The sequence below is a fragment of the Seriola dumerili genome, unplaced genomic scaffold, assembly GCF_002260705.1.
Source record: "Seriola dumerili isolate Sdu_G_001 unplaced genomic scaffold, Sdu_1.0 BDQW01000388.1, whole genome shotgun sequence".
Classification (NCBI taxonomy): Eukaryota; Metazoa; Chordata; class Actinopteri; order Carangiformes; family Carangidae; genus Seriola; species Seriola dumerili.
The window spans coordinates 996,686-1,022,449 of record NW_019174643.1 but is presented as its reverse complement, the minus strand read 5'-3'; the positions used below and the strand labels follow the sequence as shown (position 1 = coordinate 1,022,449).

The window sequence follows — 25,764 nt, the reverse complement described above, 5'->3', positions numbered from 1 at the left end:
TTTACTCGTGTTGCTTCTTTTCTTTGCCGTTGAACGTGGTTTCTTGTCGGGAGCGGTCCTTCGGGATACAGATGAATATCTGCTTTAGGAGGTTCAGCCATTCCTGTGTTTCTGTGATGCTAACCGAGCTGCTGGAATTGTTCTTCTTCGTGGGACTGAGAGCAGACTTGACGCCCACCCCGACTCAACACAGCCTCTAGCGTCACAAGTGGTATTACAACACAGGACAGGTCGGGGCTGGCTGGTGCGCATGCGCATTTCAGTAGATAACTGAAATACAACAGATGATGTCTTGATCATGACATCGTCACTGTGGCTGCTTCAACACATGGTTGAAGTGTCAATCATTAAACATTTTGATTTACTTTTACGGTATATCAATCTATGCACGGGGTAAAAATACAATCATGCTTTCCCTTAATACTTACATAAAACTGTGATATTTGCCCATTTTGCATTCAGGCCAGTAGATGTTGCACTGATCACATGAAGCATCAAGATATAAACCCTTTATGGAACCACCTTTGCTGAGAAAGTAAAACCTCCGTCGCTGTGGGACTCGCATCCAGTACCAGGCAGTTGATTTCTGCAAGCAAAGAAATACAACAGCCCGGAAATTTTACTCACCAGAATTTCACTTACTGACCACGGACTGCTCACAGAGTCAGGTGTCAGTTCACTGCTGCATGTTGATTCTGGTGTCCGTATATGTAGTCATGGCTGTCTTACCAGTCGCCGTATTTCGGTCTTTGTTCTGACCCAGCTAGGGGAAAAGGGAAGCAACATAAAACCAGGTGTTATTGCTCAATCAAATTTCCTGATTTCATTTATTGCCTAACATGGAGGGTAAATATGTAAACAAAACAAACAAGGCAAGAGGATAACTGAAGTAGGGGAACAGGCGCCAACAAAGAGCCTAACTATGCGATTCTAACCAACCCAAAAACACTAGAATCAGCGCCCCTGTTCCTAATGTGTCCAACAGTCTTTTTTCTAAGGGTGTGATGCCAATCAGAATTTTATAACCTCGCCCAGTCCCAACAATCACAAACCAGCATCTCAAACCAAATCACAAATTACACACAAAGTTCACAAAGGCGGTACAGAGGCGGCTGCCTATCATGTCAGCCGCCACTGATGATGTGCGGGCCGGGCTCTTAACTCTTTACTATCTCTCTGATGCTCAAACGCAACAGCTGTGGTGAGGGCTGAAAGGGTCATTGCTGCACCAATAGACAAAGCCTGGAGTCGGAGGCTCCCTCCTCTCTGCTCCGACAGGGACAGGTAATCCATCGTTAGTGTTAAAATGCCCGAGCTTTGTGCAGCAACAGGCTGTAATAAACAAGAACAACTGTAGAGAGTCTTTGCTCTGACAGGCCGCCTAACACCTGCTACCGACGCAGCAGGCTCCTGGATACGCGCTACGAAGTCGCTGCTAACACAGTTAGCATTCATAATTGGAGGTAAACTTTATATCTTAGTGTTAAAATAATCTTAGTAGCTAATTGCATACATGTCCACATTTTGAAATATCACGTATATGAGGAGAAAGCTTGTAATGTTAGCTGAAGTTACTGTGTGTAAGTAACTGTGTGGTGTAACCGCTTGTATTAAACCACAGACCGAGGGAAAACATGTTATAACGTGTTTTACAATGAGTTCTGCAAAGCGAAGGTGACGTCACCGACCTTATGTTAACAGAGACACGGGGTGTCAATGTCGGTAAGTCACGGTCACTAAACGATCCCGTTATACAGTGGAACTGTCGTGTCTGGACGCGCTGTTAAAGAGCAGAGCAGCGGACGTGTGTGTCGTGTTTGTTCATATTAAGTTTGGTTCAGTGTTAGTCGGATTAGTTTTCAGCTCTAGTTCATTTCATTATTGATGACAGGAGTCAAAAACATCTGTTGGAATGATTCTGTCTTGTCAGAATAAAGAACATACTGAGAGCTGAGAACCATCATGACATGTGCACCTGCACAATGACACAACTGAGTATTAGTTTTCTATTCTATTGTTATTTCATGTAAAACGGTTCAGCAGACTGTTTATTACAACTGAGCTGAGGGAATAATGTATTTTCAGATTCTGTGATCATCTAATCAGAGTGCGGTTTCTGTTGTCTTTTTCTCTGTACTCTACAATATGATATTGATATGATTTCTCTCCATTATGTTTTTCTTCTATCCAGGAGAGGTCTGGATCTTTGGGGACACCTACAACCTCTTGCAGCAATGATGGAGGACTCATGATGAACAATGATTATAATTTGTTTTATAAATTCTGTTCCACTGTTGATTCACCTACTTCTTTTTTAAACAAACTTACACATGACAGCAAAATTCAGCTTTAACTTAATCGACAACTATTTATTGATTTTAAATGGTTGATTGTAAAATTGTACACCATTTAATTAATCTATTTTAGACATGTTTCCAGTGTTGTAAATTGTTAAATTAATGTAGTTTATAATGTCCAATAAAGTAATTTATGAAGCTCTTGCTTTAACTTATAGAACACATCTGGTATGAATTTTCACATTAGTAACATGTACAGCACTGTGTGACTTTTTCTATGTTAGCTTTAATCAACAACATAAATACTAGAAATATTTAAATGTTGCTGTCCGACAACACTGACAGTGAAGGATCATAAAACATTATATGTTAATCTGTAAATACTTCACCTGTGGAGGTGGTGACAGTGCTAGAGATGATCCATCCATTAATCACAGTTAAATAAATTTATACATTCTTGATTTAAAGTGTTGCTACCATCACCTGTCAACAACAGCAGAAAAGAAGTTTCAGGTAAGAAGCTGAACCTGTGAATCCTGAAGAACAGAGAATAATAAACTAACTCATCAGCAGTTAGTCTGTCATTTCATCAGAGGAAGCTGAACTGGGAGAGGTTTTCTACCATCATCATCATCACAGCACATTAGAGAACTAAGGATGTCCATGCAGTCTCCTTCTCCACAACCAGATGAATGGAAAACAAACGGGCTGCTCTGTACATGAGGTCCTCCTTCTGTTGGCACAGATCACTCAGTTTTCACAGTGTGGAAACCTTTCAAATGACAATAAAACACAAACACTTGAGTTAAGATGCGGTGGATCACAGTTAATCACAAATATCGATCAGCTGTCAGGATAGGTGCATGAATGTCTGCTTCAGTTGAGGACTGGTTTGACTGTTAAATGAACAATATTCTACATGACAAATATTTGTCTACACATTTTATACGTCACGTTATCTTAACTTGAACTATCACGACGTCTGATGGACAATGTATTACAACAATAAACGCTGCGCATTAACTAACGCAGATCACTTAAACTGGGTCACATGTGGGAGAAAACACAAACCAAACGTCGTTAGATTAACGTCCATTAAATTCACCTTTTTATTGGGCTTTGACTGAACACCTCACGGGCTAACCAGGTTGACAAAGGTTATCAGCCACGCGGGCCAGGTACCGTTAGCATAGCAATCGCCTTAAGTTATCAGCTAACGCTAGCACTAGCACTAGCTTGGTTAGCAAGGTGCATCTTCACCTGACTGTGATTCAGACCATAAACACGTAATGAAAAACTTACGGAGGTAACAAATCAAGTGACAGGTAGGGTCATTTTCCCATGAATTAATATTAATCGGACTTCTTTTTGCAACCAGTGGAGTCACCATGATGGTCATTCGAGAGAAAGGCAAGTTTAACGAACTTCTGCGCATCGCTTCATTCTCCAAGACTCGGAGTTGACGTCCTTTCTTTTATACAGTCAGTGCTCTGGACCGGGAAGCAGGATCTTTCTTCTTCTTCTTCACTCTTCTCTTTTCTGTAGTATTACTCGGCGAGTCCACTGCCCCCTTCTGGACAAACGTGAGAAATGTCGGATTTTTAAGTAATCTTGAGCGTGGAAATGAAATTCAAGTGAAAACATAAAGTTACAACTAGAAAATTCCAGGGAAATGTTGAGTGCCACGGGGCTACTGCCGGTGATACATGATTTTTATTCCAGTGTTCAAAAGTCACCCCTGATCATATTCTGGTTTTGAGAAATGTCTTGATATAAAAGACTCTGATATAAAACAATGTCACGTCCCTCCATCATGTGTTATTGTGGAAATATCTCATATTCTGTTGTTGGTTTTTTTTAATAAACAAGAGGAAAGCGTGTTCTTCAAACTGGCATTTAAAGGGTTAAAATCCTGAAAACTAATAAACATTTGGTAGGTTTGAGCAGAACTGAAGTGGTTTAAGAGATGTATGCAAAAAAAAGCAGAACAAAATATTGATATATGATGATTTTATAGCATTTTCTTTGTGTGTCCTTTTTTGGACGCGAGGAACCCCAGAGGGTTTGGAGACTTTACTTGACAGTAAACAAAAAAACGACATGTGTGACAAAATCAAGCAAATCCCATTGTCAGCTTCAACAACAACCAGAAAATCTGAACTATTAGCAGAGGATGTACTGGCACAGCCTGATGCAGCTGTTCAAAACGCAGTATGCATATCCTTAGCCATTGATGAGTCCACAGATGTAACAGATAATGCCCAGCTTTTGGTGAATGGGAGATTTCTTCACAAAGAGAAGAAAGTGATGTGTGAGGACCTGTTGGGTTTAATGCCACTAGTTAATACATGGTTAAAATGGGTGGGCAGCTCAAAGGTCTTTTGTTTAGAAGAAGAAGAAGAAATTCAGTTACTTGAAATGTAGTAAAGACAACTACAGTAATGTTTTCCAGTCAAGTGCCATACAAGTTCAGACTTATCAGTATGTTTAAAGTATATAACACTTGAAATTTGACAATGAATGACATAGAAAAGTACGTTGTTTTTTATTTACATCAGGGTACACTATTTCGAGTGACATTATAAGATTCGGACCTTTGCTGGGAGGACATTTTTGTAACTGGACCTCTTTGAATTTTAATTGAATAACCCTGCTCTAAACAGTCAGTAGTTTAACTTTCCTCACTGTCTCAGAGCCTATAATTATATCTTAATCCTCTGTGCATTGTAACAGATTCATCAATAAGCAACTTTCATCATGTAAAGTTTATAATGTGAATTTACTGTAAATAAATCTATTTATTTAAGAGAAGTTGTTCTGACTCTTCTGTGTGTGAGTCTTAAAGTCAGAGACCGTGAAGTTGACAAGAATTAAAACTTTATTATGAACAACAAGAATAAACTTTATTAACACTTGCTTCACAGTTGCTGTTGCTCTGATCCTTCCGCTGTCAGAGAGACTCTCAGCTGCCGGAGATATTGACGAACCACCGACACACGGGCTCTCAGCTCCCGTCTCTTAGCACGCGGACACACGGGCTTTCAGCTCCCGGCTCTTAGCACGCGGACACCCGGGCTCGTAGCTTTCCCGGAGATACGCTCGTGACAAGCGGACACACGGGTTCGCGGCTCTCAGCTCGCGGACACACGAGCCCGTAGCTTTCCGGGAGATATGCTAGCAGCTCGCGGACACATGGGCTCGTAGCTTTCCCGAAGATAGGCTCGTAGCACGCGGACACACCGGCTTTCACCTGTACGGAGAAATCCACGAGCGACAATACACCGGCTCTCACCTGTACAGAGAAATTCACGAGCCACGGATACACGGGCTCTCGTGCCACTTTAAAATCTCGGTTACCGATAAAAGCCGAATAACAAAAACCGAAAAAGAAGCAGGTGCCGCTGCCCCGCCCCCTTGTTGCTCTTTATTAAAGAGCCAGGTGAGCCAACTTCACAGAGCCCGTGCAACCGATGATTGAGAACGAAGGGAGTCTCTCCGTCAGTCAACCCGTCAACCTTCACAACGACAGAAAATACACAAGGTAAGGTCTAAATACAGAGTTGATGTTATCGTTGTGTTCATCCTGGATTTGATTTGTATGAAGAAACTTGATGAGGTGGGTGTCTCTCTCTCTCAGGGAGAAGATGATCTGCTGCATCCTGCTGCTCCTCACACTCACCTCCTGTGTCTGTGGTTAGTTTACTCCTTCACTTTATTATCTAGAAACTGATACAAGTCCTCAGTTAGTCTGCTCCTCACTTTCCCTCTCTGTCTCCTCAACAGGAACATTTGTAGTGAATGTGACACAGAGCTCCTATCAGGCAGAGGAGAACCACAACATCACACTGGAGTGGAGCTTCACAACCAAACCTCACACTCCACCTGACTTCCTTATTATCTTCTGTGAACTGATCACTGATCTCAGAGACTCAGTCCTGTATCATCTACATGAGGGTGTTGAGTCCCCAGAGTCTCAGGATGAACAGTTTTCAGGACGAGTCCAGTGTGACAAAGACGTCCTCAGAGAAGGACGAATCAGACTTCATGTGTCCAGACTGAGGACTGAGGACTCAGGACTGTACTGCTGTGAAGTCAACACAGATTATGGGAGGAGCTTTAACAAATGTCACCTCAGTGTCTCTGGTGAGTCGATCCAGTAGAAGTTTCTTTACAACCTGTTCTCTCAAAGAGAAGGGTGAGGAAGGTCAGTAGCACCAAGTGCCTTGCTTAAGGGTCCATATATCCACAAGGGTCCACACTGACCCCTGACCGGGAATCGAACCCCCGCGTGCGTGCGTGCGTGCGTGCGTGCGTGCGTGCGTGCGTGTGTGTGTGTGTGTGTGTGTGTGTGTGTGCTCTGAGCTCGGATGAGGTTCCACTCTTCTCTCCTCTTTCTCCTGCTGTTCTTACTCAGTTTTTAAACGGTGCCACTTTATTGTGTTGCTGTTGTTTTGTTTTGTTAATTAGTAAAAAAAAGATTCTTGACATGAACAACCCAGAATTCTTTGGTCTCTTTGCAGCAGCGAGGGATCGGCCTGAACCTCTGACAGAACCTGAGACAGAACCTCAGACAGAACCTGAGACAGAACCTGGAGAACCAAACACAGCAAATCAGGGAAGGATCGGCCTCTACTGTGGACTGGGACTGACAGCAGCTGGTTTTCTGACTGTTTTTATTCATTCGTCCTGAGCAAAGTTTCAACTCAGCAGAAACAGTTTGATCCACAAAGTAAGTGAAAGTGTCAAAATTCAACTTTGGACCACAGACATTGAAAACACTGTTTTCCCCTTTAGTTTCTTCAGTAAGTGACTATAAGAGCCACAGGACACTGTCATCCATCATTGGCTGGACCACAACAGTGGTATGTGGTCCAGCCAATAATAAAGTGGTCAGTAAAGTCTGTGACTGACTGACTGAGTGATGAAGTTACACCATTGGTCGGTCCAGTGTTGGACTTCCTCAGATCCAACATTGAACTCTGGGTAGAAATCTTTGTTTTCTAGGCAGGAAGTGAATTAATAAGAAAACAAAAGAAAGAGTCAGAACAACAGCTGCTGTCAGTCCCAGTCCACAGTAGAGGCTGATCCTTCCCCGACTTGCTGTGTTTGGTTCTCCAGGTTCTGTCTCAGGTTCTGTCTCAGGTTCAGTCTCAGGTTCAGGCCGATCCCTCGATGCTGCAAAGAGACCAAACAAATCTGTGTTGTTCATGTAAAGTAAAAACATGTGCTAATAAACAAAACAGAGCAACAGCAACAGAATAAAGTGACCCAGTTTAAAAACTGAGTAAGAACAGCAGGAGAAAGAGGAGAGAAGAGTGGAACCTCATCCGAGCTCAGAGCACACACACACACACACACACACACACACACACACACACACTGGGGAGCCAGGACGACAGGTCAGACAGGGATGTCATCGTCCTCTCAATAATATCCAAACAAACAAGAAGTTAAGCTCGCGAGTTTAACTGAGTTTATTTATCTGTGAATCTTCTAAATGAGTTTATACAGGCGTGTGACTACATGACTACCTTCAGGCGTTACAACTTCCCTCCAGTCTGTCAACAGCTGTAAGTACTACAGTGTAGTACTGTATTATCAGTCTGTCAACTCGCGTGTTTAACCGAGTTCACACAGGTTCACACATGACTCACCCGTGTATCGCTCACCCGTCTCTTTGAGAGAACAGGTTGTAAAGAAACTGTTTTTTCTTTACATTTAAACTGTGTGTAAATATTCAAAGATTTACACACAGAGTGATGACAACTTCTCATATATAAATAAAGTTTATTTACAATATACATATATACACGATACATGTGATGAAGAAAGAAGAACTGCATTCTGTACAGGAACGTCACTCTTACACCTCTGAATAAAGGTTTACCGTCTCATCAGAAAACACACAAAACTCACACAAAACTCTGTCTGTGACACAGGTTCACACATGCTCCGGGTGTGATGACTCACCCATTCACTGGTGGCTCCACTCGATCATGTGGGTCCATGATGATGCGTTTCACCTGACTGATCAGTCACAATAGTTTAATTTTCCTCACTGTATCAGAGCTGTGTAGGGTTAGGGTCTGTGTATTGTAACAGATTCATCAATAATCAACTTTCATCATGTAAAGTTTATAATGTGAATTTACTGTAAATAAATCTATTTATTTAAGAGAAGTTGTTCTGACTCTTCTGTGTGTGAGTCTTAAAGTCAGAGACCGTGAAGTTGACAAGAATTAAAACTTTATTATGAACAACAAGAATAAACTTTATTAACACTGTTGCTTCACAGGAGCATAAATAAAGAGGAAATAGACATTAACAGAAGTCCAACTCTGATCCTTTTATAATAACTGTCAGCCTTCCGCCGTCAGAGAGACTCTCAGCTCCCGGATATTGACGAACCACCGACACACGGGCTCGTAGCTCGCGGTAAGAGGGAGAAAGTACAGACTGACTGAGGACTGATCTAAACTGACTCGTTATTTTTCTGACCTTCCAGCTTCTTCCTTCTCATGTAATGATTTTATTTGAATATCTGTTTGTATATTTATGTAATTAATACATCTATTAAATTAATATCGTGGGACTTCTGCTATGTTGTCATTCTCATCTTTATTTCTGCTCCTGTGCTTCCTCTTTATGATCCTGCTTCTTTATGATCCTGCTCATTACAAACAGGTGATCAAAGGACAGGACACCAAGCCCTAGACCAGTGTTCCCACATCCACAACATGCTACGGCAAGAGGAGCCAGGACAACAGGTCAGAGCAGATCATCATCATCTTCTCAACAATATCCAATATCATCCAAACAAACAAAAGCCAGTGACAAGAGCCATGTGAGAAGAATAACAATTAGTACCTACCTAAGTCGCTGTGCGCAGACACATCTCTGTCATCTCTTAAGGCAGAGATGGAAGAGATGTGGGTGGAACCCATAGTAAGTATTTAACAAATGCTTTTATTTTGAAATCAGAAATTAATACATGATAGATAGATAGATAGATAGAAAGAGCTTTATATCTGTATATACACAAGATGTCATCTGTCATAACAAGCTGCCTCTGATTGACAAAGTGCTTCACAATGAAAAACAAATAATATTCATTATTTGGGAGGTAGCAAGGACAATAAGAAACTAAAATCTTGAGGAAAAATAACAAATCAACTTTTTTTCATTATGTGTTTATATGGACATGGATGCCAATAAAGTTTACGAAAAACAATCAAATTAATTTGATGTTGCCCAATTCGTTAGTGTCATCTCTGCCTGAGCGCTGACCGTCACAGCTGAAGTAGATACAAAACTAGCTGCAGATTTCCATTTGAGGAGGATGTTTGGCTTCACACCACAGATGTATTAAGGAAAACTGGATATGGTACACACCAATAGACCAGTGAACTGTGCAGCCTGTGACAAAAGTGCATGAGTGCGTCTTTTCCTGAATGCATGGGCTGCACATTCACACAGAGACTGACTGTGTTACTTCATATCAGGCTCCTTTAAAACATCTATAATACTGAAGTGCAGGCAGGAATTCATGAGGTAAACTCGGACATCAGCACCATCCAAACTCCACCCACTTTGCAGCGCACACACACTCCACCTCCACATCATGAGAAAGATTTTAAAGTGCACAGTGTAAGTGCATTCAGGGCGTCTTTTTTGCTACGGCAGAATAAAACAGTGGCTGCTGCAGCTTCGTGGTTCGGAGGGTTTGTACCTTAGTGTTTGGGGAGAAACACACTGCGGAGGATTTACCAGGTGATAATGTAGTGCAACCCACAGTGTCCCACAAGCAAGGCTCTGATCCTCTGAGGCTGTATTCTCATTTTACAGTCGACTCAAACCTCTGAAGCACCATTTCCAGCAATATTTACCTAAAATGTTTAAGCTCCAAAGATCTGGATCCAACGTTTCCTACTGTTTTTTTTCTGAAAGTGGCGAGTGGAAGCAGCATTTTAAAATCCATTCATCCTAATGAAATCACAACAATTAGATTAGATTAGAGATTAGATGACTCGTAGGTAAAAACCATTCAAGCTTCTTCACATCTACTTGTTAGAACAGCAGTTGTGAGAAGTGAATCCGACCACAGACGCACTTCTCTGCTATCTAGCAATTGTTCTTTATCAACATAACAAAGAAATAATTACAGCAAACTGTTCACTGACAATAGTAATACTGGTCTAGAAACTAAACCATGAATAATGTTTTCATGGTCATATTCAGGACGCTGTGCAGTCAGTCCCATAGTCTGAGTCTTCCCTTTAAAAAAATAAAATAAAATAAAAACTCTGAAGACGCCCTGGTAAGTGGAAGTGGATGGAGGAATGTATGTGCACTGCTCGGTGGGACAGCTTTAGGGGAGTTGGAAAACAGATGACATGTCAAAATAATAACAGCTTATTTACAGAAAGAGGTAAATTACAGTAATAGAAAAATATACAGTACATGTAAACAACGTTAAAAAATCCAACAACGGATTGAAAGTGCAAGTACAGACAATGTAAACACACCGAGACTTACGAAGAGCCCAACCCGTCCCCGGCTCTCTGGCTGTAACGGCTCATCTGGCACAGTTTGTTTGCTGGTTGCTGCAAAGAGATTAAACAAATACAGAAAATTAGACTGTAAATGAATGTTAGGGACCAGCTGGTGAACAAGTGGAGCATTAAGAGCCAAATACTTTGTCAGGAGTTGGTGGAAAAGCTAATTTTACTCAGTGTCTGCTGGACACGTTTGTGTTTCTTCTGGCCCTGTATACACCTGCTTCCACGGGCCAAGTCCGGCCCATATACGGAATGACTGTCAGATGCCATATCCACATCTGGACCACTTCCTCATCACTCACACACACACACACACACAGAAAATCTTCCAGCTGTTAGTCAACACCGAAGAATAACAGCTGGAAACTACCCAGATGTGGAAGTGTATGGGCCAGACTCGGGCCGTGTGACCGGGTCGGATACTGGGCCAAAGGTTTCACTCTGATGTCAAGAATATAAAACAGTGAGAACCACTTAAGGGTCGTTTTCAGTTTCTGACATTTCGTGAATCTGAACATCCAGATCATCTAGCGACAGGAAGTGGACTTTCAAAGTAAGGTACGTTAGCTACTAGACAGCTTCAAGATTTTTCTCTCTCCCAATGTCAAGTTTTATCTTAGTTCTAAGCCCCGCCCACCCGACCTCACCTGGAAAACATACCTCCTCTTGTTTAGATATTGCCAAAACAAGTTGTGTAAAATAATTATGAGGTAAATGTACAAGTGGTATTTTTAATTTCACTACATATGTCGTCAGGATAAAACCATGGAGGTTGGACAACTCAACCCGGGGCTGCTGGGTACTATCTCTCAGAATAACACACGAGCCAGTGATGTCATCTTACCTGTAACATTGAGGTCACATGTTGTGTAGCTGCTATGTGTGCCAATGACAAGAATACTCCTATAGCTGCCTGTGTCGTTGAGCCTCACGTCAGTAAAGAGACAGTCGACCCGTCCTCTCCGGCCGAGCTCCGGGTCACAGTGAACTCGTCCCTTGTAGCATTCATCTGGATACACCTCAGTTCCTCTTTCACTGTCATACAGGTAAATACTCCTCCCCGACCTCACAATGTCTATGTAGAGGGAGTCAGTGTGCGTGCTGGCTCTGATGGGGAGGAGCCATGTCAGTGTGATGTCACTGTGCTCCTCTGCCTGGTAGACATCCTGAGTTACACTGGTAGTGAATGGAGTCTGACCTGCGGCGGAAACACAGACGCTACAGAACTGAACCACAACAAAAAGGCAGAACGATCACACACAGAGCACACACAACGCCTGAACGCTCCGTGTGATCGCCAACACTGTTAAATCTGCAACACTCTAGTTCAGAGGGGCTTATTGTGCAATATGCTCCAGTAAAAACTAATAAATGCATCCTCCAAAAATCCTACTTTTATCAAATATTTCTGTTGACGTGAAGCTTTAATGGACCTTATTAGTGCAGCTTAGGCTCTGTGTCACTGAAAGATCATTTTAATTTCACTGTCCACATTTATGTCACAATGTGAAGTTTGGAGCTCAACATTCATTAAAATATTACTTTAATTACATTTATCACTGTGTCTTACTTCCATCTCTGTCAGTTTCTCCTCCGCCCCTCTTTACCACCAGTGTACAAATCAGCCTCTAAACTTATTTACTACTCATAAACATAATTACACCCTCTTGTGACTTCTGCATATTGAAATCTTAGTTTTTAGATATTAGGAGCTGTGATAAATCTACTCACCCACTGTCACACACAAGAGTATCAGCAAGAAGCCAGCTGTCCGGTCCGACATCCTCCAGTGGGACGTCCTGAAGTGTGAAGCCGGAGAAGATGACAAGTATTTTATCAGAGCATCACTCACAGTGTTTGGGGTCCATTTTTATTCAGTCTCTTAAATACAGCATTTTTTTTTTTTTACAACAGAAAATGGCGGCAGGCTCTTTTCAGTTTCGGTTTGATAGTGCTCGCGCTGCTTTCAGGGGCTGCACGTGGGTTACAAAGTTATTGCAAAGTTAGTTATGCGATAGATTCAGAGTGAAAGAACCACAATTCACTGAGTTAATAAGAGTCAGCAGGAAACCGGGTTTTTCTTGCAGCAATTGTGAAGTTGAACCACACTGTTGCGTTTTAGGGTAAAAAATAAAAGTCACAATTGTCAAAACTGCAACATTCACTCGTCACTTTATGAACTTTATGAAAGTTTCTGAGCGTTTGTAAAGAAACGCGGAGCGTCGTTACCTCTGCTCAGCAGCAGCGGTAGAAGAAGAGGAACCAAACGCGGCGCCGTGTCTCTGTCCTCCGACATTAACGGTCTGCGTCTGTCCCAGATCCAACACTCTCTCCTCGGCTCAGCGACCAGCGTCACCCCGCTGCACGACCAGCGGGAATCATTACACATCCATGAACTCAGCGCTGCAGCTTTCTGATCCTGCTGCTTCTGTTCTCCGTGCTCACGAGGAAGATTTTATCTTAAAAGAGGGGCGTGGAAACGTCGCGTCACGTGACCGACAACAGTCACCACAAAAATTGCTGAGCACAATATGTTTAACAGGACTTCCTGTTTTCTAGTACAAATACACTTTCAGTCTCACTGACAGATTTTTTATGACTTCCACCTTCAATAAACAACAACAACAACAACAATAAACAAACAACTGCTGTTTTCTACTGCAGTGTAGGTGGAACTCTTTGTCTTCCAAACCTTTTGTTTTCAGTGTATTATGCAACACCTGCAGACAACACTCAGGGCTAATTAACACTTCATTGGGTTAAATGACTTCATTTTTCAGGCAATATTTTTTATCTAAAGTTAATATTCTCCATAAACAAAAACAGATAAACATCAGTCAGACAAGACAGTAAAGCTGCATTAGAACAGGAACACCAACCGGCCAAGATGCAGTAAATATGGCCACAGTCTCTCCCTCCTGAGTTACAGCATTGAATAATAGCCAGAGGTATTTTTGCATTGCATTACGAAGTGACAGTGAAGTTGACCTTTGACCTTTGACCACCAGATTCTAACCTGGTCATCCCTGAGTCAGGTGTGCAGTGGGTTTCTCTTCTGACCAGCAGGGGGCAGCAGAGGTAAAGAAAATAAAGAGAGCTGAGCTGATTCAAGTTAGGGGTTACTTCAGGTCAATTTAACAGCTGGGAGATTAGCGTTGATAGTGGAAACCTTCAAAACTGAAGCTGAAGCAAATCTGCCTAAAACCTGTCTTTAAAAAAGAAACTATAAACTGCTGTTTTCTCCTCTGCCTTCTTCTAATCTTTAATTCTTACACTCAACATCAAAATCAATAACACACAGGAAGCCCAAAGAGTGGTGTGTAGTGTTTATTCATTTATTTACCCCCCCCACACACACACACACCTCTTAATGAATCAATCAATGAAATAATTCAACAGTAACAGTTTGATTTGAAAGGATCATTGAAATATGACATGACTGATTTATTAACTGCAGAACATCTGCGGGATGAGTGTTGCTGTTTTCATTCTCCACCAGTGCAGACGACTCGTTTCTTCTTTGATCACAATGATTCAGCTTTATTTTGACCCACACCTTCTCACCTACACTCTTACTGGAGACCCTACTCTGAAATCAGGAAGTAACCTTCCAGTCTGAGTAAAAACCAAAGCCATGACAGGAAATTACTGAGTTTGTTCAAACATTTAATTTCATTTGTGACTCATTTTTAAAATCTTACATCTTCAGTAGGAACCGTTGCGGTTTAGGGGTGAGACGGACTAACTTGCTGTCAGCTGTGGTCTGTCCATTGAATTTCTTGAAAGCAACAAAACTGCAGAATATTCCCAGATTCATCCTTTCATCTCTGTCTTCATGTGCTTACACCTCGATGTTAGCTACAACTTATAAACCCTTAGTAACTTCATTTTATTGTGACGTGGCATCACAGATAGTAAATAGATTACATCTCCTAGCTAACCAGTTTTCTCAAGGAGGAAGTAATTTATTACTTTTAAGGAAAGTAAAGAGTAATGTGTCTGTTTTCTTCCTGTTACAGCTTCAAAGATGATTAAGAAGTTTTTATTTAACGGTGTGTGTCTGTGGATTTCTAGCTTTTCTCCTTCTCTGTGGACATCCTCCCATCATGCCATGCTTCCCTGGTGTTCCTCAGGGCCTTGGTTCTTTTGGGGTCCACCACCACGTAGTCCACGCGTGTGCGCTCACCCCGTGGCGCTCGCTCCTCGCCACCTCCGGCCTGCTTGTTGCCGCTTCCACCTTCCGCCGTGCAACGTTTCTGGTTAAACACACACACACACACACACACACACACACACACACACACACACACACTTATGTATTGATTCATCCAAAGAATTTCAAAATAAAACTGTGGAAAAAAGATGTGATGCAGCCAATGACGAGGCAGATACACTTTCTTATCAATATATTGTACGAATTATAAATGTATAAAATATATAAATATAAAATATAAAATATAAAGTATAAAAATATAAACTAAAACATGAGAGGGAATTAGTGAAGCAACTATACAACAGATGAAGAGTGTCCACAGGTATGTGAAGAGACAGTGGTGACTTGGCGCCCTCTAATGGCTAACCTCCACATTTAACATCAAATATTGGACAATGATAAGAAAATAACCCATAGAAACAAACAGGACTAAGGCAGAGAGAGAGAGAGAGAGAGAGAGAGAGAGAGAGNATGTGAAGAGACAGTGGTGACTTGGCGCCCTCTAATGGCTAACCTCCACATTTAACATCAAATATTGGACAATGATAAGAAAATAACCCATAGAAACATACAGGACTAAGGCAGAGAGAGAGAGAGCGGGGTTACCTGTCTTGTTGGTGTCGATCGCCCGGTGTGGAGGTCCAGGTCCAGGTATTCCACCTGTTTATCGCCTCTGGCTCGCCGTAGCAACGGGCTGCTGACTCCGCCCTCTGAAGCCCGGTGCAGCATAAGCCTCAGAGACTGCGCACACACACACACACACACACACACACACACACACACACACACACACACACACACACACACACTGAGAATTTAGTAAATCACAAATAGAAAATAGGAATCAAGGAAATAAAAAAGGAAACAAGGATGGAAGAAAGGGAACATACTAGATTGGAAGAAAGATGTAAGGAAAGGAAAGAAGGACAGAGAGAAAGAAAACGAGGATAAAAAGGAAGAAAAACTAAAGGGAGGAAGAAAAAAAAGAAAAAGAAAGGACATAAAGGATGGAGAAAAGGGAAAGTCTTTTACCGGCTCCCCAGCGCTGAAACTGAGGCTGGAGGTTGTCATGGCGACGTAACTATCGTCCGGATCATCTGAGTCTGACGACGGGGATGAGCTGTGAGAAGAGCTTGGCCTGACGGACCGACGACTGGACGGACTGACACACACACACACACACACACACACACACATTTTGAGAGATATAGTGTATTAGTCAATTAATTGATTAGTTGATTGATGGCAACTGTTTTAGTGATCGATTAATACTTTAAGTAAAAGACCCAAACTTTCTGCTTTTCCTCGTCTTAACATTTTGGTAAAGTGACATCTCATGACGTCATCACCTTGATCTCCAGGAAGTCACAGTCCAAACGATCAATCGAGGGAATAATCGACAGATTATGTTATGATGAGCTCTGAGAAATTCCAATGTACTGAATCGTTTTTGTCACTGTAATACAAGTAAGTAAACACTATATAATAACAATAATATCAATTAACCAACGATCAATTAAAAATGATCATTTCTCAGCAAGTTTTTACTCTTTAGACTCACAGTTATAAGACTCCCACATGCTTTTACTTTCAAGTTTTTACACTTTTTCCTTCTAGAAAGAGTAATCTCTCTACTTTATCTACTTCATTACCACATCTAGGTTAGTAGAATTAAATTGCAGTACTCCTTTACCACCACACGGGGGCGGCAGAGTGCAACACAGCTCATTGTAACTGCACACACACATTCACACATCAAGCCGCTCTCGGACTGTGTTTCATACATTAAATATTAAAGTGTTGTTCTGTTGACGCTGCAGTGAACTACTCCTGTGCCTCACCACTTACTCTCGCGTGAAGGTTCGAGTGACAGGTGAGCGGACAGGGGGCGGGACTTCCTGCCAGTCCTGCTGCACTGGAGCAATGTCGAGGGGAGCTGGTTTCACTGGGGGAGAGAGAGAGAGAGAGAGAGAGAGAGAGAGAGAGAGAGAGAAATATCACTTCTCAGTTTACCACAGAAGTAAAGAAGCTTTATGCCAAAAAAACAGTCAATTTCATCTGTGCATTTAGGGGATTTTTACTTTCCAAGCTCTGGATGTTTGGAATAACTTCCCCCTTTAGTCACTTATAAAACACCCCAGATAAAAGCAAGAAAATGGACAGATGGATGGATGGATGGATGGATGGAGTACAAAATGGCTGATATGCTAAGACTTTGTTTGGTAGATCAGGAAAAGATTGGAGGGTCGACATTGACGTCTCACATGGGGTGACAAGTCTTTATCCGCAGGTAAACCGTTTGATTTGTTGTTTTTTTTGACTCTGTAAGAATTTGGGACCTTTCCTTCCATCTTTTTACCCATAAAATAAACTCAAACTGTGCAAATTAAGAGAGAATCTGAAACCATAAAAGGCCTATCAGGAGGATGCAGTGTCACATGGGTAATACAGAGCAAAGTCCTGTAACTATGGATGAGTCAAACCTGCCCCCCCCCACCACAAGACGAGGCAAACGCACTAATGAGGGACAAGCAGATGATTGTAGTTGGATAAACACAGGTCCAGGCTCTTACATGAGGTGGGAGTCCTAATCTTACACAATAAATATACGTATAAAACAATAATGAAGCATTTTGGACAGAGATTGGTAAACCATCAGATTTGTCATGGTCAAAGTGTCCTCATCTGACTTAAGACATAAGTTAAGTAAAAAAATTAAAAAAAGACTAATGAGACTTATTATAGTGGCCAATAAAAGCTCTTCACAGGAAGTAAAACCTGAAATGAAGCAGAAGTGTTTTGAGTGAAACTTTATTCATATTTAATGTGAAGGTTCCTATAAACTACAGGTCTATATATGGCGCTGTGTGTTTGAGTGTGTGTGACTGTCATGCCCTTGTACTGCAGCCTTGTTGAGCAAAGTGGAGGCGGGTAAATAATTAAAACTGAGAGAGGCTGAAGGGGAACAAGAAAGACGAGAAATGAGTAACGGGCAGAGACACAGAGTGAATAATGTGGAGATCGACTGTTTCAGGAACAGAAACAGACGCGTTCGCAGACACTTTCAGACTCCATCTGCTTTCGCAAATCATTTCATTAACCAAAGAGGTTTTATTATCTCAACCCGCAAATAATCAGTGTTAAAGTGATTTTCTGATTGAACAAACAAAGACAGAAATATGTTTTACTGTGTCCGACAGGATCCAGTGAATATTTTGTGTTAGAAAGTGAGCCAAAAGTATTGATGGAAGACAAGAACGTAGACTTGGTTCCATGTATCAGCGTCCTGTCTATATGTAGCTCCTACCAAACCAAAGAAGCTCTTGTCTCACCTCAATGTCGATTTCCTATGATTTGTTTAAGGTAGACAATGAATCATGGGTGTGGTAGATACATTATAGTTTGTGTTAGGCAGCTAAAACACGTCGATAAGATTTGGGAACAATTGTATTTATTTAAGTCCGTGATGTGGATGTAAATCAGATGAACATACTTCCTAGGGTAGGTAGGGTCCTTGGTGGAGGAACATGAGCTGTACATTATTCCTATTGAAAGGGTTTTAATAATTGCCAAAACAGTCTTGAATAAAGATTTATTTCCTGTTGATTTTTTATGTATCAGTTAAGCTTGTATTAGTACCTCTCGTTTTATGTTTCGGCTCGCCAGCAGTCTGTCTGTCGCGACTCTCCACGGGCTGAGTACCACCGATCCCTGCAGTGACACACAACATCACAAAGAAGAGAAAATCAAGAGGAATTCTTACTGTTAACATGTAGAAATTACATTTTCATTTTCATGGAAACCATGAGTGACAGAAATCTCATTGTTAAGTGATAATTGTAAAATTGCAAGCCTCTTTAGACATTGTACACATTGTATTTCTGTTCAATCTGATTAAGTTTAATGTGATAATGTGGTGGAGTTTGCTGTTCTATGCTGATATAAAAGTCTCTGTGGCGCAATCGGTTAGCGCGTTCGGCTGTTAACCGAAAGGTTGGTGGTTCAAGCCCACCCAGGGACGTTTTACACTTAAACCAACAAGGATGCATCATGTACCATAAAAAAACCTGCTTTCTCTGATGGAAAAGTAAGGGTTAACGAACCTCAGAGTGAAAGTATGGACATCAAAGAGTAAATAGCAGACATAATCAATAGTGATGTTCTCAATAACTTAATGCTACAAAGTTATACCTTCGACAACTCTAAACAATAAAGTTTCCATGTTCTACACATAACAAAAAATGTAAGGAGTGGCGACTGAATTCAGGAAGCAGCTTTATTTTACTAAGAGTCTAACACTCAGCCAAATTTTAGGTTTTAGAGGACAGGCAGAAAAACCTGATTAATGACAAGCCTGAGGTCTAGAAGGAATCAATGATACTAGAAATAACAAATACAGGTGGGTGGAGATTGGAGATGTAGGCCACACCCCCTCAGTATGAACATGTCTCTGTGGCGCAATCGGTTAGCGCGTTCGGCTGTTAACCGAAAGGTTGGTGGTTCGAGCCCACCCAGGGACGTTTTACACTTAAACTGACGAAGATACATCATCGTGATGAAAAAGGAAGGGTGTACGAACATCAGAGCAAAACCATGAAAAAGAGTAACTAGGAGACATTATCAGAGGTGATTTACTCAATGCTACAAAGTTATACCTTCGACAACTCTAAATAAGACAGTTTTGCTTGGTTTACACACAACAAAAAGTCAATGAATTGACGGATAAATTCAGCAAGTACCATTATATAACTTATACGATGACCCTCAATGAATTTTGTTTTTTTAGAGGACAGGCAGAAACCTGATTAATGACAAGCCTGAGTTTGAGGAGGAAACAGTGGTACTAAAAAAAATCACAAATGCAGGTGGGTGGAGATTGGAGATCGAGGCCACACCCCCATCATATGAACATGTCTCTGTGGCGCAATCGGTTAGCGCGTTCGGCTGTTAACCGAAAGGTTGGTGGTTCGAGCCCACCCAGGGACGTTTTACACTTAAACTGACGAAGATACATCATCGTGATGAAAAAGGAAGGGTGTACGAACATCAGAGCAAAACCATGAAAAAGAGTAACTAGGAGACATTATCAGAGGTGATTTACTCAATGCTACAAAGTTATACCTAAGATAACTCTTAATAAGACAGTTTAGGCATTTTACACACAACAAAAAATCAATGAACTGACAGATAAATTCAGGAAGTACGGTTATGTAACTAATATGATGACCCTCAATGAATTTCATTTCAACAGGCAGAAACCTGATTAATGNACTTATACGATGACCCTCAATGAATTTTGTTTTTTTAGAGGACAGGCAGAAACCTGATTAATGACAAGCCTGAGTTTGAGGAGGAAACAGTGGTACTAAAAAAAATCACAAATGCAGGTGGGTGGAGATTGGAGATCGAGGCCACACCCCCTCAGTATAAACATGTCTCTGTGGCGCAATCGGTTAGCGCGTTCGGCTGTTAACCGAAAGGTTGGTGGTTCGAGCCCACCCAGGGACGTTTTACACTTAAACTGACGAAGATACATCATTGAGATGAAAAAGGAAGGGTGTACAAACCTCAGAGCAAAACCATGAAAAAGAGTAACTAGGAGACATCATCAGAGGTAATTTACTCAACGCTACAAAGTTATACCTAAGATAACTCTTAATAAGGCAGTTTAGCAATTTTATACACAACAAAAAATCAATGAACTGACAGATAAATTCAGGAAGTACGGTTATGTAACTAATATGATGACCCTCAATGAATTTCATTTCAACAGGCAGAAACCTGATTAATGTCAAGCCTGAGATTGATTCAGGCCACGCCCCCTCAATATGAACATGTCTCTGTGGCGCAATCGGTTAGCGCGTTCGGCTGTTAACCGAAAGGTTGGTGGTTCGAGCCCACCCAGGGACGTTTTACACTTGAATAAACAAGGACACATCATCTAGATGAGACTCTTCATGTCTGTGATGGGAAGAGAGGACTTAATGAACCTCACTGCAAAAATATAGACGTCAAAGAGTAAATAGCAGATATTACCATTATTGATGTACTCAATGGTACAAAGTTATACCTTCAACAACTCTAAACAATAAAGTTTCCATGTTCTACACATAACAAAAAATGTAAGGAGTGGCGACTGAATTCAGGAAGCAGCTTTATTTTACTAAAAGTCTAACACTCAGCCAAATTTAGGTTTTAGAGGACAGGCAGAAAAACCTGATTAATGACAAGCCTGAGGTCTAGAAGGAATCAATGATACTAGAAATAACAAATGCAGGTGGGTGGAGATTGGAGATCGAGGCCACACCCCCATCAGAGGAACATGTCTCTGTGGCGCAATCGGTTAGCGCGTTCGGCTGTTAACCGAAAGGTTGGTGGTTCGAGCCCACCCAGGGACATTTTACACTTGAATTAACAAGGATACATAATTGAGAATACTAAACCTACTTTTCTATGATGAGAGGGAAGGGTTAACGAATCTCAGAGCAAAACCATGGACGTGAAAGATTTAATAGCAGACATTAACACGAGGGATCTACTTAATGGTTCAAAGTTATACCTTCGACAACTTAGTAAAATTTTGTTTTTTTGACGACGGGCAGGAACATGGTTAATGACAAGCCTGGGGTCAAGAAGGAATCAGTGATACTAGAAATAACAACTGCAGGTGGGTGAAGATTGGAGATCAAGGCCACATCCCCCCCCAGTATAAACATGTCTCTGTGGCGCAATCGGTTAGCGCGTTCGGCTGTTAACCGAAAGGTTGGTGGTTCGAGCCCACCCAGGGACGATTTACACTTGAATTAACAAGCATACATCATCAAGAATTAAAAACCTTCCCTAGTTAAGTAGTTTTATTTATGGTTCCAGATATGGAACTATGAAGAGATTAAACATCCAGTCACATGAGGTTATCCATAAATTCCTGATTATATATTGTATTCACCTCTGCGTTGTGGTTTGAGGTTGCGGTGGATCGGAGGGGGCACTGCTTCGACCTCTGTTCCACTGGCAGTGTTCGAGGTATTCCTCCAGAGCGGTGGGGTCAGGGGAGCGACTGGAGTCATGGGGGAGTTACGGAAGCCCATGTGGATGGGTGGAGGCACTTGCCTCCCCAGGGTTGCTAGGTCACCCGTGGCAGCGGTGGGGTGATTGGGAAGGGAAGGGTTGAGGGGCGTCATTGGGACGTAGTTGCCATCTTGGAGTTGGATATAAGAGTCAGAGGGAGGAGCTGGAGGCACCCTGGAAGGGAAGAAGAAATTATTGACGTGTCTTGGGGAGGAAATCCAGCGATCCCTGACGGGTTCTACTGCTCGTTCATGCGGTTCTAGCTGAATCTGAGAATGTTCCACAGTTGTTTAAATGGATCTTTAAGTGGAAACTTGAGCTCATCAGACTTTTATGTTGTTCTTTCGGGATCTTTGAGGAGATTTTGAGGCTCTGAGAGGGTTTTAGATGTTTTTTGAGGGGATTTCAGTGTTCCTCTAAGTGGATTCTGATGGATCTGAAAGGTACTACGAGAGGTGATGTCTCTATATATGGGTCCATGAGGGTGAAACCTGATTATTGACAAGTCTGAGGCCTAGAAGTGAAGCAATGACAGGTGAGTGGAGATTGGAAATTGAGGCCACACCCGCCTTCAGCCCAACTCGTCTCTGTGGCGCAATCGGTTAGCGCGTTCGGCTGTTAACCGAAAGTTGGTGGTTCAAGCCCACCCAGGGACGTTTTACACTTAAATTAACAAGGATACACCATGTAGAATAAAATACCTACTTTCTGTGGTGAGAGGTAACAGTTAGAGAAACCCAAAGTAAAGTGCAATAGCTAATATGCTTGAAAGAAATGAGAGTTTTGCTAACACTTGATGTACCTACATTTCAATTAAGACAAGTCATACAGTTGGAAGGAAAATCCTCTTAAAACGTTAACAAATTCTCATCATATCATGTATGTTCTGACTAACCTCGGTGCAACAGGAGGCTCAGTGGTGGCAGCGCTCATGGGAACGTAGTTTTCATCCACATCATCATCTTCGGAGCAAACACTACCCAGCGGCACCATGCCTTTATTAAACTGAGAGAGAGAGAGAGAGAGAAAGATCAAGAAACCCAGAGTTTACAGAATTGGGCTTTTCGGATAAAATGCAACATAGGGAACGGAAGAAAATAAATTCTTTTCAAGAATATAGTGTTTTATTCTTTAAATTTCAAACTTTCCACTTACAAAGTAACTGTTGAAGCTCTCGCTGAAGTCAAACATGCTCGCTCTGTCAGACAGCGACCGAGGGGTGTAAAAAGACTCACAACCTGAAACACAAGAGCACAAACACTAATATAGACAGTAAACCAGCTGTGTGTGGCTCAGGAACAAACACTGGGTAATCATTTTTTACCGAAACAGGCTGGGAAAAAAAACCCTCTTTGTTCTGTTGTGGGGCAAAGTTCTCGTCTTATGAATGAAACTAATGCTGATCAAATTATGGTACAAACAGGAACAAATTGTTTCCGCTGTAAGGATATAATCCATCCACGCTGCCACGTCTGCACAATAAAGCCTCTTTATAACTATAGTGCTCTCTGATCTCTGACGTACCGGGTATTAAACTCTCTGCTGCAGCCTCCTACTGGGATTTCACAGCCACTGAAACTTAATACTGATTTGTCAACATTAGATTATTTCCATTTACTTACTTACAATGCTACTGAGGGCCAAACACACTACGTACAGAAAGACTTTCCTCTATAAGAAGTCCTTTCAGTTTGTGCCTCTCCTCATTATTTTAAATGACTTAGACTTTTGCATTGATGATTATGTTTAAGTCAACAATATTATACACTAAATAAAAATAATATACGATTGCTTGCTTGTCAGGGTGTCGTCAACAGTTTGCGATTTTTCTTTTTTCTTTCTTTTTAAATTTTAAAGAATGGGAATCAAAACCCAGGGCTAGCTAGCAGTAGATATATAAATATCTTATCTTTAGCTTTGTTAGCTTGCACTGCTGAAGCTCACAAAACAAGACATTTGTTTAATATTAACAATTCATTTAATTGCAGTGAAGAAACCACACAGAGTTATCACCCGACTCTGCAGATCTCTAAAGCCTTTTAGCCTCTTTTAGCTCATTGTCTTGGTTTTTACAGCACATAACTGTTTGGTTAAATTTCACAACTCTCACAAACCTCATTTCCAGACATGGCGGGCAGCTGTTTCCAGCAAATTAAACTCTGATAAACCAACTGAAGACGAACAAAGTCAGGGACTCGCTGGTGAACAAAGTGGGGGATTTAGCAGCTGAGGAGACAGATATCTTTCTGTGGAGTTAGTGGAGACCCAAAAAAAGCTAAAATAAAATAGAGTGAATGTTTGACTCTCATTTGTTTAGTCTGTGCAAAAATGTGAATTACGTGCCCGACTATTTCTTGGAAGTCTCTTCAGAAATAAGCAGATTTCCTAAAGTGTGGAACTATTCCTTTAAAACGACGTCTTTAAAGAAAGATGAGCCAGGACACACTGTTCTCCTCTTACCTGTCTGCGTGCGTCCTGGTATAGTGACAGTGTTGCTCCTCGGCAGGCCTCCACCGCCTCCTTCCACACATCCGTCCCTCCTCTCCGGCTCGGAGGTGGATCGGGGGAGCGCGGCGGGACCCGCCGGGGGCTTTGGCGGGCGTGGAGGAGGAGTCGGGGTGGAGGCGTGGAGCTCGGCCTGGGTTAGAGAGTCCACACTTGGGGTAGAGGACGGGCGGCGAGGGGGTTGTGGTTGCGGGGTGGATGCCGGACGGGGGATCTGGTAGCCGCTGGTGGTGTGTGAGTGCACATTTGGATGCACGTTGGAGTGTGTGTCGTCACTGAGAGCTATCGCCACGGGTCGCAGGTGGAAATCCAGGGAGTGCTTCCTGGGGTGAGGAGAGGGGTGACAACGAGGTCGGCCTGCTCGCTTCTGGAGGTCAGGGGTCACGCTGGCATCCAGTGACTGGCTGAGAGGACCTGTCATTGAGACGATCGTCCACGGCGCCATCCTGAAGCCGGAGGACGACGGAGGTTGGAGGCCGTTGGGAAGGAGGGATGGGGAGGAGGAAGAGGAAGAGGAGGAGGAGGTGGCAGAAGGAGGCGGGTAGAGGTTGTCGTTGTAGTCGGTTTCAAGAGAGGTGGAGGAACCTAGAGGAGGTCTGGAGACGGAGAGATACCAAAATAAAAGAGTTATATTATGGTTTAAAGTGACAGGAAGTAGTTCATTTTTCTGAGCAACTGTTGCTGTTGAAGTTTTCAGTTGCAGTTTCTTTGTGTCACACAATGTTTTGTGAAGCCAACCCTTCTGGAAAAGCGTGGGTGTGATCCAGGCTTAGATAAACCTTTAATTCCTTCTTTAGATCCCACACGTCTGAACCTGTAACTCTGACTGTTCGTCTCGTAGATTCACCTTCAGCTGGTTTTCTTCAGTCTCAACCTGAGAGGAAAAGTTGGCTTCTCTCGCATTCATGTGTTTCCACTTTATTCAAATGTAAGTTAAATTTTTTAAAACAATCACATGGCTCAGAAACTGCTGATTGATCATTTTGATGAATATTATTATTGTGTTTATTATTAGTCTTGGTTGGAGTTTCAGTGGCAGGTTGTAACATGAGATTGGAGGCAGAATATAAACCCTGGAAACTGTGTCTCATACCCGTTGTCAAGGGCATGAAAAAATCAATGT

General features: G+C 42.0%; 1 protein-coding gene and 8 non-coding genes across 9 annotated transcripts in view; 8 read left to right on the top strand and 1 right to left on the bottom strand.

The window, feature by feature from the left end:
• Nucleotides 1-14,161: 14,161 nt before the first annotated feature.
• The window catches only part of LOC111233334 (GRB2-associated-binding protein 1-like), an 18,065-nt gene continuing 6,462 nt past the window's right edge, over nt 14,162-25,764 (bottom strand). Inside the window, exons 5-13 of the mRNA XM_022761127.1 lie at nt 24,597-25,237; nt 23,292-23,374; nt 23,032-23,141; nt 22,015-22,310; nt 18,708-18,779; nt 16,917-17,013; nt 16,101-16,230; nt 15,675-15,809; nt 14,162-15,111 (exon numbers count right to left, since the gene is read on the bottom strand). Of these exons, the coding sequence (XP_022616848.1) occupies nt 14,926-15,111; nt 15,675-15,809; nt 16,101-16,230; nt 16,917-17,013; nt 18,708-18,779; nt 22,015-22,310; nt 23,032-23,141; nt 23,292-23,374; nt 24,597-25,237 (1,750 nt within the window). The 3' untranslated portion in view covers nt 14,162-14,925. The remainder of the gene's footprint in view (nt 15,112-15,674; nt 15,810-16,100; nt 16,231-16,916; nt 17,014-18,707; nt 18,780-22,014; nt 22,311-23,031; nt 23,142-23,291; nt 23,375-24,596; nt 25,238-25,764) is intronic.
• trnan-guu lies at nt 19,016-19,089 on the top strand. Its single transcript has one exon. It is a non-coding gene; the product is annotated as a tRNA-Asn (tRNA).
• trnan-guu lies at nt 19,515-19,588 on the top strand. The gene has a single exon. It is a non-coding gene; the product is annotated as a tRNA-Asn (tRNA).
• Nucleotides 19,981-20,054, top strand: trnan-guu. The gene has a single exon. It is a non-coding gene; the product is annotated as a tRNA-Asn (tRNA).
• trnan-guu lies at nt 20,503-20,576 on the top strand. Its single transcript has one exon. It is a non-coding gene; the product is annotated as a tRNA-Asn (tRNA).
• On the top strand, nt 20,905-20,978 carry trnan-guu. The gene has a single exon. It is a non-coding gene; the product is annotated as a tRNA-Asn (tRNA).
• On the top strand, nt 21,393-21,466 carry trnan-guu. The gene has a single exon. It is a non-coding gene; the product is annotated as a tRNA-Asn (tRNA).
• Nucleotides 21,785-21,858, top strand: trnan-guu. Its single transcript has one exon. It is a non-coding gene; the product is annotated as a tRNA-Asn (tRNA).
• On the top strand, nt 22,720-22,792 carry trnan-guu. Its single transcript has one exon. It is a non-coding gene; the product is annotated as a tRNA-Asn (tRNA).